The 13,361-nt window shown below is 37.6% G+C and overlaps 1 protein-coding gene across 1 annotated transcript in view; it reads right to left on the reverse strand.

The window, feature by feature from the left end:
* LOC144650061 (nose resistant to fluoxetine protein 6-like) overlaps positions 1-13,361 on the reverse strand; it is a 37,067-nt gene that overhangs the window by 3,892 nt on the left and 19,814 nt on the right. The window contains exons 9-14 of the mRNA XM_078509708.1: positions 13,004-13,172; positions 12,291-12,370; positions 7,563-7,688; positions 6,594-6,735; positions 5,677-5,869; positions 5,209-5,351 (exon numbers count right to left, since the gene is read on the reverse strand). Of these exons, the coding sequence (XP_078365834.1) occupies positions 5,209-5,351; positions 5,677-5,869; positions 6,594-6,735; positions 7,563-7,688; positions 12,291-12,370; positions 13,004-13,172 (853 nt within the window). The remainder of the gene's footprint in view (positions 1-5,208; positions 5,352-5,676; positions 5,870-6,593; positions 6,736-7,562; positions 7,689-12,290; positions 12,371-13,003; positions 13,173-13,361) is intronic.

The raw sequence follows: 13,361 nt of genomic DNA on the forward strand, positions 1-13,361 counted from the left end.
AATGAGCTGTACAAGAAAACAGAAAATTGCAGACAAATCTTAAGTATTTGCATGCGGAAGTCAGGTTAAAATTCAAGGATTTAACAATATGTAAAAACCAAAACAGATAACGGAGCTTAAAAATTATCATGCCTTGAATTGAATTTATATTCTACATTGCGTAAAGAAAAACAAATTAAACTTGACTGTAACGCAATTCTGCGCGCGCAATCCAATGGGGAGCTTTAGCAAATCACGATGACAAACAACTTTTGTTTAGCAAACAAAAGGTTTAATGAGCAGGAAAATAGCTGTGCATGTGTTCTATTACTCCTTGGCAAATTTATTTACCATCTTCTGAAAAACAACAACGTGAAATGACTAAATCCTGCGTATTTTGAACCAGACCGCTAATTTTTCAATTTAGGTTGAACATGTTCTTGAAGTGCTGAAAAAAAAGACACTTCCTGTTTATACTTATACTGTATAACTATTAAAGTGATTTCTTTGAGGTCTTCTGACCACTCGTGTATTTTTTTTTTATTGTACACAAACATTAGAATATTATACGACTCATTAACATATAAAAAACGGGTTACACGAATTCACTCTATAGTCTACTCTTTATTTTGGCGTGATTTGGCTTTCTTTTAAATGAACTGGTTTGGGTTATTTTATTGAACATTCGGAACAAAATAAATATTTGCATGCGTAAGCAGGCATTTTTCCGGCTAGGCAGAAATTCATGTCACGTTCACTCCGTGACTAACGCAAACACGACTTGTGTGTTTTTCAAGTGACTGCTTTTCTAAAGATTTTACTGTGCGGCGCCGTGCCTTTAATTTAGCCAAAGCACTGAAAGAGGTCAGGAGGTCAAACATTACCCGCACGAACACACTAAAACGTTGCTAATAGTTAACCAAAGGGAACTCATTTCGTGACAATTGATTATTTCTGCTGAGTTGCACAATTTAGAATTGCAACATCATCTAGCTAGCAAAGCGCACTATTACTAAACATAGGCACGCTAAGCGTGCAGGAGTTATTTTTTCAATTTATGGGGTGGCTTGGGGTGAAACTGGGTGATTGTCCTGTTGGGATGGTTTATGCCATGGGTTGAGCTGTTTGTGTATGGCGGCCCACGAAGTCACTTTTTGCACAAAATTTGCTTGCAAACAAAATAACTTTTACGTGCATTTTGATACATCAGAACTGTTTTATTCAATATGTAAATTTTCATCATTTAATTGAAAAACAAAAACTAATTCAATTATCAAAATGTCACAAAATGGCACGTTCTTATTCTGTTTAAGCGGTTATTTTGTTGCTAGCTTTGTTGCAACCGTTACGTGTTACTTTTGTTTGTTACGGAATACTTTTGGCTTTTTGCCAAACACTGAAACATGATATTGTTGTTTTTTTCACTTTTGTAACACGAGACCTCTGTTTTTTAAAAACGAACGTAACACGATACCCTTGTTTTTCTCGAAAAAGCCACGATTCCATATAGACATTGAACGAAAAGTACTATAATAAACGAAGTAATAAACGCATCAAATCAAAAACCACTTTCTTCGGGAAAGTTCTTTAAAGCACAGTACACCTGGAGTATTTGTTTTCTGTCAGAACTGTTCGACAAAGATTTTCGTTCATTCACAACCTAAATTCTATTCAACAAACAAGAACTAATTGAGTTATCGAATTGTCACGGAATGGCACGCTCGTATTCTGTTTTTGCTCTCGATCGTAGTTGCTTTTAACAGCAAAGTTAATACTTGTACCGGTTCATTAAATGTTTGAACGAGATGTTTTACAGTTGATTTCAGTTTACTTTGGCCGCCCGCTTTGCGAAGTTTGTTGGGAAATTGGAAACTTTGTTATGAAGTTGCCAATTACGTTGCGAGTTTGCGAATCAAATTGCGAACTTCGAAAAGTTCCCAACTTCGGCCCGACTGAACTTTCGAAGTTTTGGTTGTTGAGGAGAAACAAGACATGTTGCTCGAAAGTCATGGCGATTTCTGAACTCGAAGATTTTAGAGCTTGTCAAGGAAAGTTGAAGTAGCTTGAAGTGCAAGACAACGTTTCGCATCAGCGATCACGCAAGTGATTTGGCGATAAATAAATCTTATGCAGGTAGAAATTTGGTCAAATTTTAACTTTTTTGTATGAAAACACATATTTAACGATTTCTGTGAGGCATAATCTTCACTGTCTTCAATTTCAAGTCTTCTGCGTTTGTAAACCGGATGAAACTGGATGGTTTATTGATTTTAATCGAAGCCGACGCGACGCGACAGACTAATTTGTTCGAGACAACGTGTTTACGGCTCGCTGAACATAAAAGTTTTTTATTTTTATGTTTCCAACATAAAATTTTTATTGTTTCCAACAGTTTAGCGTAGAAAGCCCTTTTTGATAACATAATTATAGAAGGTTTTATTAATTTCGGGCCGAAGTTGGGAACTTTGTATCGAAGCTCACAATTTGATTCAAAAACTCGCAACCTATTTGGCAACTTCATAACAAACTTTCCAATTTCCCAACGAACTTCACAAAGCGGACGGCAAAAGTAATGACCACATTATTCTTCAAATCTGCTTTGTGCAAATGGAAAGCTAGCCTCTCCAAACGTACGCTCGAATAAGACGAATAACAAGTTAGTGTTGGGCCTTTTGCTCACGGCATGTGCGTTGTAAGCAGGCGGGCGTTACGAAAAACGTTTTTAATCCAGGGTTAAATCACAACTCACCGATTCCGCCTCCTTCTAATCTAAAAACTTAGAACGAAATTGCTGACTACGTCAGATTGCTTCCCCTTTATAAACTGCAATTTTATTGGTTCTGATAGTACCTGAATCTGATTGGTGTGACAAACACACATACTTCACTGACCCACCGACTGATTACAAGGACACGACGACTAAAGAGCTATTTTTGAAAAAATAACTCAAAAATAGATTTCGCCACATGATACCCCCCCCCCCCCCTGCGTGAGTCGGACAACAATTTTAGTTTTAGCAAAGGCTTTGTATGGAGGGGACGCATTCTTGACAAGAAAAAAAGGGCGAGAAAGGCACAATTTGAGGCCGAGATTCTCGAAAGGCTCGAAAAATGATAGATTTCAAACATTTTTGCTTTAGTAAGTGAAAAACAGATTGAAGGTATCCAAAAAATGGCCCAAAATTGAATTTATTAGTCGAAGATCCGGTAATGACACCGTTGATTTCCACTGCAAAATTATTCAGGCTGCCGAGAAATTTAAGCGGCGGATAGCGAATTACTATCGAATTTTATACCATGCCATAGAAAATACAGCCAATCAAAATACAGGAAAGCCGTTGTATATTCGACGGTATTCAACCCAACCTTCCCATAGTGCGCTGCGACTGTATTCTCGACGAAATTTAGTAAGCGTATTTTCTATGGCATGGTATAAAATAGTTACACAACACTTTCTCGTGGTATACCATGGAATATCCCACTCGTCACTTGTATTTTCTCGGTATACACACGAGCCTTTAGGCGAGTGTGTATACCGAGACTCGTCCATAGTATACCACTCGAAAGCGTTGCATAACTAGTATATATAATTGCGAAGGATAGCACTTGTATGTTTGCTTCATTTAGGCACCGGAAAGATCGTCGGTTGCAAGAAGTTCAGAATTCTTCCCGAATTTGACGGCACTGATCGCCGGCCATCCGATCTGTTTCGACACATGATAGATAGAGAGCGAAAATATTATGCTATTCAAACGCCTTTCTAATGGAATTGACGGCGGGTTTGATTTAAATAAAGCTATTATTTATCCCCATTACTATTACAGACTGCAGCTACAGCTGCCGAGCTCGAACAGTGTATATTAAATAGTATTTGCCGCGACAATTGTGTAACGAAATTGACCTCTTTAAATATTCGGGTCAGGCAAGGGGTGTGGTGGCATAAATCTGAGGTCAGCTCTGTTGTGTTGCAAAATGTGCCACTAAGAACAGTGTAAAAGTTTTGCATTTCTCATAAAAATAAATGTTTTCTTTCAGCAAATCCCGGCAGCAAATCGGGCCTTTATAATCCATTCAATAACTGAGAGTAAAACATTTTACACATTTATTGAATAATTGCTCTGTTTGACAAACCTTTTGTTTCAAACCACGGTTTGAGCTTTCTACGTTGCACAGGTAAGGCTTTCCGAAGTCCGAGCCAATCTGGCCATGGTTTTGTGAAACAATCGCTAAATATGCCTCCAAAGTGGCCGCCAACGCCTGCTACGCAGGCTAAGAGCGGTTTGTTTGTTCGAATTTTGACTCACACCGGGGGGTCAAATCAGTCTGTGACGTCATTAGTGCGCTTCGCTAATTGCAACATCATTAAATGTGTTAAGTGATATTTATAAGTGTTTTTGTAGCCTGTTGTGAAATTACTTCCGGTGGAAGCAGTAAACGTTAAACGTTTCTTCCGTTCAGAAGTTAATGCATCGCCATTAGAAAAATAAACAGCAACTGTTTTGCTGGAAATGTAGTCGTTAGAAATGGGATGTGTAGCCGTAAGGTAAAGAATAACGAGGAGAAGCGGCTTTTGGTAATATCCAAACGAAAATTTACTTCTCAATGTGGGGTTAAGATTGCGTGACGAGACAAAAGGTAACTCTGTCGTGCGTAACCTAACCTGCGATCAGGCATTATTTTTCTGCATTAAGCCGAGTAGAAATCTTTCTAACTCGAAAGGAAACAACTATTTCGATTAAACATGTTAAAGGCAAACGTCAAAGTTTACCTTTTTTAACCAAGCCAAAGTATATGAGTCGCAAAGCACCCAGCCGTCGCGACTGACAAGTACAGCATTTACTCCGCGAAAATAAAAAAATGCTTGAACTGAAAGACGTTTGAATTCTTCCATGATATGTTCGAACAACAATGCCCAGGATAAACCTTCTACTCATACTAACTTCATGCAAAAAAAGTCGATATCTCGAAGAGATCTTTGATTATATATGTTTATATATTTTAGATATATTTCCCCTCTTTCTTGTACAATGTATGTACATATTTATAATTAGATTTTTGCATTGTAGCTGATGAATTTGACCGTGTTTTTAAATAAAGATTATCCATCCATCCATCCAGAAGACATTAGTTATAAGTGTAACAACAAAATTAAACAATTTGCTTTGAATTTTTGCCAAGAGCAGTCCCACTGTTAACTTGAATTGGTTGCTCCAAAGAAACGTAAACTTACCAAGTGAAGATCCGAGTAGGCCAACACAGTTTCAAATGATGCAAAAAATGTGAAAAGTACAATAGGATGCACAAGATATGCTGTGTAGGTTAGACGACTGAGTGGAATCCACAAATGAGCAGATAAAATCCTATTTACCAAGCCTGTTAGAAATAAAAACAACATAAGTATCACTATTGTAACCTTAGTTAAAACAACACTGATCTACTGTTGAGATATGGACCTCTTTGTGACCTGCTTGGCACATATGGACCAAGTAAAAGGCCTTGCTCACTAAGAGTCTCTTCGTAGCTTGGTGGATATCTAGAGTGACCACCCAGTGTTTCGGAGGTCATGGGTTTAATTCCCGTCGGCACTCAGTTTTTTTCTTTGTCCCATGCTTGTGACATAATTAAAGAACAACACATCCTTCATATTTGTGACAATAATTTTATGATAAAACACTACAAGCCCAAATTACGTACATACCCCCAAATCCACGATGACAGGCATAAACCACCCAAGCTAGAGCCAGTCCCCAGGCAAAACGGCTGAATGTCCCATACATGATGTTCTCAAACTTGGTAAAAGGCACCCTTGGTTGTTTTATAGACTTGTAAGGTCCATATACAACGGATAATGCCAGGGCGATGGCTACACACCAACCAACAAGCATGATAACCTAAAAAAATAACAAAACTATAAATGCGACAATTCCATTTAGTAACTGTTGCATGTTAATGTATTGCTATATTTTATTAGACTAACAGCCTATAGTCTCTCTGCCACAAGTGCACAGCACAACCACGCAAGGTCCTGAAAACATCTTGTGACATCACAATTTTGGCATATGACAAGTTTGTTGGCGGGTAGTTTACAAGCTGTGAGAGCTCTTCTCTTCTTTTGTTCAAAAATACAAAACATGCAAAAATGAGATTTGCCTAGTAGTTTCACCTTGCATTAACAGAAAGCAAGCAAAATGAAATGTTGAAAGAATTCAATGCTTGAGTTTCCAGTTGTCGGGTTATATAATAAACTTGTAAAAATAATTTTTTAGCCTGATGTTCAGCTGTCTTCTCTAGTAGTTTACTCCTGAGCCACCAGAGAAGGGTCGTCACAAAATGCGAGGCAGGTGGGCATGTGATCCATTCCGGTTAGCCTGAATAGCACTTTGCTTAGCCTAAAGGACACTTTGGTTATCTAAAAGCTGGGGTAGCTTGGGGTTAGCCTTTCAATTTGGAGTTGGAAATTCTACCTTGCATGGCTTTCTGCCTCACTGCCTTGCAGTTTTGTAAGAATCACCAGAGAAGATGACTAAAACTTGGGGACGTAACATTTACCATCCAATGAACTTGTCTTATATTTGTGCAGTGGCAATAACATTCCGGTTCTTTATAGTTTCTTACCCAATTTGGCTTCTTCGTTGAGTCTTTTTGTAGATGAAACACATATCCTAATGCCATCCCAACAAGGTATGGAGCTATACGGCAGTAAGGCTTGACATACACAAGGCTGCTGAAGTCCGGCATATTACCACCTCGATTATTGCTACATACGAAAGACAGATCATCCATTAGCTAACTTTTCATGATGTAAAATATTAGCTTCAAATTTAAGTTTGGAAACTTCAAATCAATTCTTTTCGTAGCTTCTACAAATTAAAGTGTGGCTACTACAATTGTACAGTTGACTCATATTTTGAATTCATCTAATAAACTGAATTAATGAAATCAGTAAGAACTGAGCTTTTTAAGGGCACATTTTTTAAATAGAATACCTTATTCATGGAATAACTTTCTTGATGGGCTTTAAGAATGATAATCTTAGCCTGTCATGCTTCAAGGAACGATGCAGACAGTTTTATAAAAGCAAGGGCTTTGATCATGATCACCCACATGTTACTTGGACATCAATAACAGTCACTGATAATAAACATTTTAAATAGCATTGTTCCTCTTCTTTTCTATTTTTAATTATATGTAGGTATCTTTGGGTGGACTAGCATGTATGATTTTAATGTTCTCTTCTAGTCTTTTCTCACTGCTTTTTTTTATATTGCTGTACTTTTTTTTCTTTTTATTATTTGTTTATTATTTTTCTTTTTATTATTTGTTTATTATAAGTTTATATTATGCAGTAAAAATGGATTAAATTAAATTAAAAAGTTAACGATTTATTTATAAACGTTTAGACTAGGAGTGAGGAAGACTGAGAAATAATAAGACAGATGAAATTGAAAAATGCAGACTGACAACATGCAAGTGATGTGACTCCGTTACAATGACATGCTTGTTAAGATACAATAAACTTTTGGGATTTGAAAACCTCATTCCAAACTCACTGGACAAATGTTTATTTAACATGTTTATACTTACGGGTTTTCACCACCTCCAAGCATATTTGAAGTATTGAGATCATAGTAACCAATAATGGCAGCTGTGGCAATGAAGTGGGCAAGAAGGAGAATTGCTGTTGTTATTATAAAACCACGCTTACCAAATCTAAAATAAAAATGGAGAAGAAAAGTTAAGCATGATGTCAGAAAGGTAGAAGTTGCTACAATTCTTTTTTACTATGTTCGGATGCAGTTATTTTTGTTTTTTTTTGTAAGCAAATCCCTTATATCCAGGCTGACTTCGAACCTGCACAATAATATCATAATGGTGTTTTATCATTAAGTTAATTTGGCTAGAGAACAAAGTTACTACCGGTACATGGAGGTGGTGTGGAAAAGAAAGGGCAGGAAGTGGGATTTTCAGGTGGGCGAAACCAAGAGAAATGAAGAAAAATTTTGGTGCAATAGTTTGTAATATTCTGCAAATTACAGAAATAGCACAAAAAGATGGGAAACACTAAGGAAAGGGGTGGAACTGGGAGAAAAGGAAGGGGAAGCGGGTGCTCAGTCTCCCTTGTAGCCTCCCCCCAAATGCTTAGTGTGTTGGATTCCAGATTGAGGGCCTTGGATGTGGTGTAGTAAACTTGCAACTTCCACAGTAGACTGTTCACAGTCCCCTATTTTTCCGTGAAGTCGTAGAGATCGATCGTTCAGTCCGACGGGCCGCCATCTTGGTTTACAAACGCGAGCGAAAACTGGGGAGAGTGCAAAATAAAAAATATTATTGCACATTATTGGAATTATTGGCATTATTGCACTCTCCCCAGTTTTCGCTCGCGTTTGTAAACCAAGATGGCGGCCCGTCGGACTGAACGATCGATCTCTACGACTTCACGGAAAAATAGGGGACTGTGAACAGTCTACTTCCACAGTAACCCCTATACTCAGATGTATCTATTGTTGAAGGATTCTAAAGAAATACATGTTTGACTTGTGTTTGTGGTATTTAATTGTCATAGTCTATAAGATTCGAACTTTGGTCGGACACCGTACCTCACCGATTTCGCTGAAATTTGGCATGCAGTCTTGTTTTAGGGTCCTAACTACCAAATGTATATTAAAAAGTTTCAATTCTTTTTATTTTGGAAAATATCGAGAAGGCCGATTTGAAGCGTCGTGACGGCTCGCCAACATGGCGGATCAAAGGTGTTCTTGTTACTTCGACACTGAACCTGCCGTCACAGTTTCTCGATCATACTTGGCATAGTTATAAAGAACTATCTTTCTTCTTTCTATATATCAAAATAGATTCGGCAAATGTTGAGTTTGGATGATCAACGGCCAAGAAGTTCGAAGGTATGTTAACGATGTTTTGAACAGTCTCAAATTTACTACAAAATGAAAGGCTAATAACTCCACTGTTATCTCGATTTAGAACTAGCCATTTACCATGAACAAAGCTTGTTCATTGGTGAATTTATTCCATTAATAAAAAAATTGGGGAAATGTAACCGTTAAGAATAAAAAATTATGGAACCTCTAGTAAATTGGCCATTTCAGCGCCATTTCAGCGGTTTAGCTCATTTAACAGCAAATAATCGAGAGAAACATGAAAGGGTTACAGTCGTTTATAATAAGCAGTTTCCATGTATTCTTTGCTTATCTTAAACAAATACATGATCTTTGCCAAAGATATGGCGATTTTTGAGCGTACGATCGTTTCTCCAAATTTTTATGTCGGCAACTTTATTTTATTTGTTGTCGAGATTATACGCTGTTGTTATTCAATATTCGTTTCACAAGAACTTTTGTTGCTCGCATTTCCCAAATCACTGTTTAAGAAATTGCCCATTCCGTAACAGGGTCATTCTTACTTTTTCTTTAAAAATTACTAGGAAAGCAAGAATGTCATAGAACGGTTTTATACTAGTGAAAATACCTGTCAGACATAACTTAAACTGTTTGTGTTATCTGGCTGTTTTCACAAATATGCAAATTAAGCAATTCTTAAAGTGCCTATCTTTAACTATTTCACGCTTAAAGATTCCTCTAAATCTTTTCGCCTACCTTTTTGCCAAACGAAGTTTTGTGTCTCCAGGCAGAATGCTCGTTATCAGCAATGAAAGTCGAAGAGATACAGAAGCTCGAGTAAAATTCTAACTGCTGTGAAATGAACATCGTTTGAGCTTGACGTGTATTTATAGATTGCGCTCGAGCTCCGTTAATTAAGTTTATTCATTTGGCGATCAGATAAAAATCAATGAATGATCAGAGTTATTTCTAAGTCCATTTCTAAGCACGAGAAACACGGAAGTTTGTTTCAGAAGCATTTATGCATAGAAATACCGATTTATTTTTGAGCGGTTAATCTGCATTTATAATAGCTGGGAGTTTGGGGTGTTTTTTGGTGTTGTTTTTTTTTTTTTAGGGGGGCTCGGGGGGGGGGGAGGGGGTGTGGAAGTGGTGCCTTCGTATCCTCTTTTGTTCTTTTACACAGTGGCCTGAATTTGGAACAGTTCGGGGAATGGATTATCAATTACTCTTCGTTATGCCATGTCACCCCTTAATGTGGGAGCGCCGCGCCTCAATTCACGATAAAAAATTTATGGCCGCCCGGTCCATTTATGTAGTTCTAGGCAGGTTACGAGCCTAGTGGCCCATCAGGCCGGAGCTCATACCGGTTTCCGCAACGTGAAGCGACAACGAGTATTTTTACTCCACCCGGATGGGATGCTATTCCATCGCAGGGTTACCTCCCTTCCCGAAAAGCTTAAGATTGACTGGTAATCATTTTTACACCTGGGTAAGGAAAGGTACTCTGGGAGTTGAGAGGCTTTCCAAAGAACTTAACGCATTGCCCCCCAAAAGCTCTATCCAGGACTGTTTGGTCCAGAGTCCAGCGCAGTGACCATTATTAGGCCATCACGCTCCCCAACCGTGTAAGAAAGTGCAAAAATCTGCTTGGGGTAAGCCCTGGGGTTGTACAGTTTGGTACGAAATGTGGGCTTTTAAATGTGGTAGTTCTTATATCCGTGGTTGGGGTGCGGTGGCTTAAAGCGACATTAAAAAACGTTTTCATAAACTGATTTGAATTACATTAATGAATTAAAGGGACAAATGAATTAAAGAACAAAAGACGATACGAAGGCACCACTTCCACACCCCCCCCCCCCCCGAGCCCCCTCAAAAAAAAAACACCAAAAAACACCCCAAACTCCCAGCTATTATAAATGCAGATTTACCGCTCAAAAATAAACCGGTATTTCTATGCATAAATGCTTCTGAAACAAACTTCCGTGTCTCCCGTGCTTAGAAATGGACTTAGAAATAACTCTGATCATTCATTGATTTTTATCTGATCGCCAAATGAATAAACTTAATTAACGGAGCTCGAGCGCAATCTATAAATACACGTCAAGCTCAAACGATGTTCATTTCACAGCAGTTAGAATTTTACTCGAGCTTCTGTATCTCTTCGACTTTCATTGCTGATAACGAGCATTCTGCCTGGAGACACAAAACTTCGTTTGGCCAAAAGGTAGGCGAAAAGATTTGGAGGAATCTTTAAGCGTGAAATAGTTAAAGATAGGCACTTTAAGAATTGCTTAATTTGCATATTTGTGAAAACAGCCAGATAACACAAACAGTTTAAGTTATGTCTGACAGGTATTTTCATTAGTATAAAACCGTTCTATGACATTCTCGCTTTCCTAGTAATTTTTAAAGAAAAAGTAAGAATGACCCTGTTACGGAATGGGCAATTTCTTAAACAGTGATTTGGGAAATGCGAGCAACAGAAGTTCTTGTGAAACGAATATTGAATAACAACAGCGTATAATCTCGACAACAAATAAAATAAAGTTGCCGACGTAAAAATTTGGAGAAACGATCGTACGCTCAAAAATCGCCACATCTTTGGCAAAGATTATGTATTTGTTTAAGATAAGCAAAGAATACCTGAAAACTGCTTATGATAAACGACTGTAACCCTTTCATGTTTCTCCCGATTATTTGCTGTTAAATGAGCTGATCCGCTGAAATGGCGCTGAAATGGCCAATTTACTAGAGGTTCCATAATTTTTTATTCTTAACGGTTACATTTCCCCAATTTTTTTATTAATGGAATCAATTCACCAATGAACAAGCTTTGTTCATGGTAAATGGCTTGTTCTAAATCGAGATAACAGTGGAGTTATAAGCCTTTCATTTTGTAGTAAATTTGAGACTGTTCAAAACATCGTTAACATACCTTCGAACTTCTTGGCCGTTGATCATCCGAACTCAACATTTGCCGAATCTATTTTGATATATAGAAAGAAGAAAGATAGTTCTTTATAACTATACCAAGTATGATCGAGAAACTGTGACGGCAGGTTCAGTGTCGAAGTAACAAGAACACCTTTGATCCGTCATGTTGGCGGGCCGTCACGGACGCTTCAAATCGGCCTTCTCGATATTTTTCAAAATAAAAAGAATTGAAACTTTTTAATATCCATTTGGTAGTTAGGACCCTAAAACAAGACTGCATGCCAAATTTCAGCGAAATCGGTGAGGTACGGTGTCCGCGAACTTTTAAAAAAGCTCGAAAATTATGGCTTAAGTCTGTGCAGTGACTTCCCCAAGCTCTATCTTCATAAAGACTTGGTAAGATTGGTAATCACAAGGCAACTTTTCATTCAGATAGTTTTAGCTTTTTGATCTTATCAATTAGATATACTAGTCTTCAGTCCTTTTTTCATTTTTACAATGGACTTTTGCAGAATTTTACCTATTAGTTGCCAAAAGGATGATGGGACTGATGATATAAAACTGCATGTCATTGGCAAGATACCAACTCCAGTTCATACACTGCAAATAAAAATACAACATCATCAACAAAATGAATAATGCGCCCTTTGCCTGTGGCCAAGCAACATGCTAGGTCATCCAAGACAATGTGACTTCAACCAGTCATGCATGACGTTTCTTTGTTTTGATTGTCTCAGAGCATACATGTAGCTTGCCCTCCACCATGGTGTTTATTTGTACAATGCATGGCTGATAGCTGCAAAGGGCCCATTCAGATCCAACAAAATAAAAAATAAATAAATAAACAAACAAACAAACAGTCAAATAAATAAATAAATAAATTGAATCTATTTTACAAGAATTGCACTTAATAGTCTTGTGACTAACAAACCTGTGGCCCTTGGATTTCCGATCAAATTGGAATTTAGAAGTGTTGGTTTTTATGTAGGGAGGAAAACTGGAGAATGCAAAGAAAAACCTTCAGAGCAAAGACTATATAGCTCATATGTGGGAGTGCCCCCCCAGGTGAGCACACAGCTATGTTTTGGAAATTTGCATCACTGATGAAAACAAGTGGTAAACAAGTGAACAGTTGTCCTTCCGATAGGTGATCACAGGCAGAGTATAATCTTTACTTGATAGCAAATTGCAAATTATAAACAACAATGTTCTCCTATTGTTAACTTATCAAACCTCTTTTCCCAAACTAGTTGGCCAGAAGTTGTTGATGTAGAGAAGATTTGTCCACCAATACTTGTCACAAGCTGGATTTGTTTGCATTTGAAACCATGTGGGACCTTCACCCAAGAAGCCAGTTAGCTTGTCATAGAACAACAACACAAACATGTAAGTTGGAGTCAACCTGAAAGAATTCTTTGGATTAATTTTCATTCTAGAGCCTTAATGAACACAATCAGCGCAGATCAATAAATTTGCAGTTTATAATTACCTTATGTCTAAAAAAAAATTAGTTGAAAATAGTTAATTAATTAATACAAAGTCAAGATGCATCATTAATTATTCCTGATGTTGACTAAATTAAAGACAGTTT

This window comes from Oculina patagonica, chromosome 4, assembly GCF_052425735.1.
Source record: "Oculina patagonica isolate OP01 chromosome 4, crgOcupat, whole genome shotgun sequence".
In the NCBI taxonomy this organism is placed as follows: Eukaryota; Metazoa; Cnidaria; class Anthozoa; order Scleractinia; family Oculinidae; genus Oculina; species Oculina patagonica.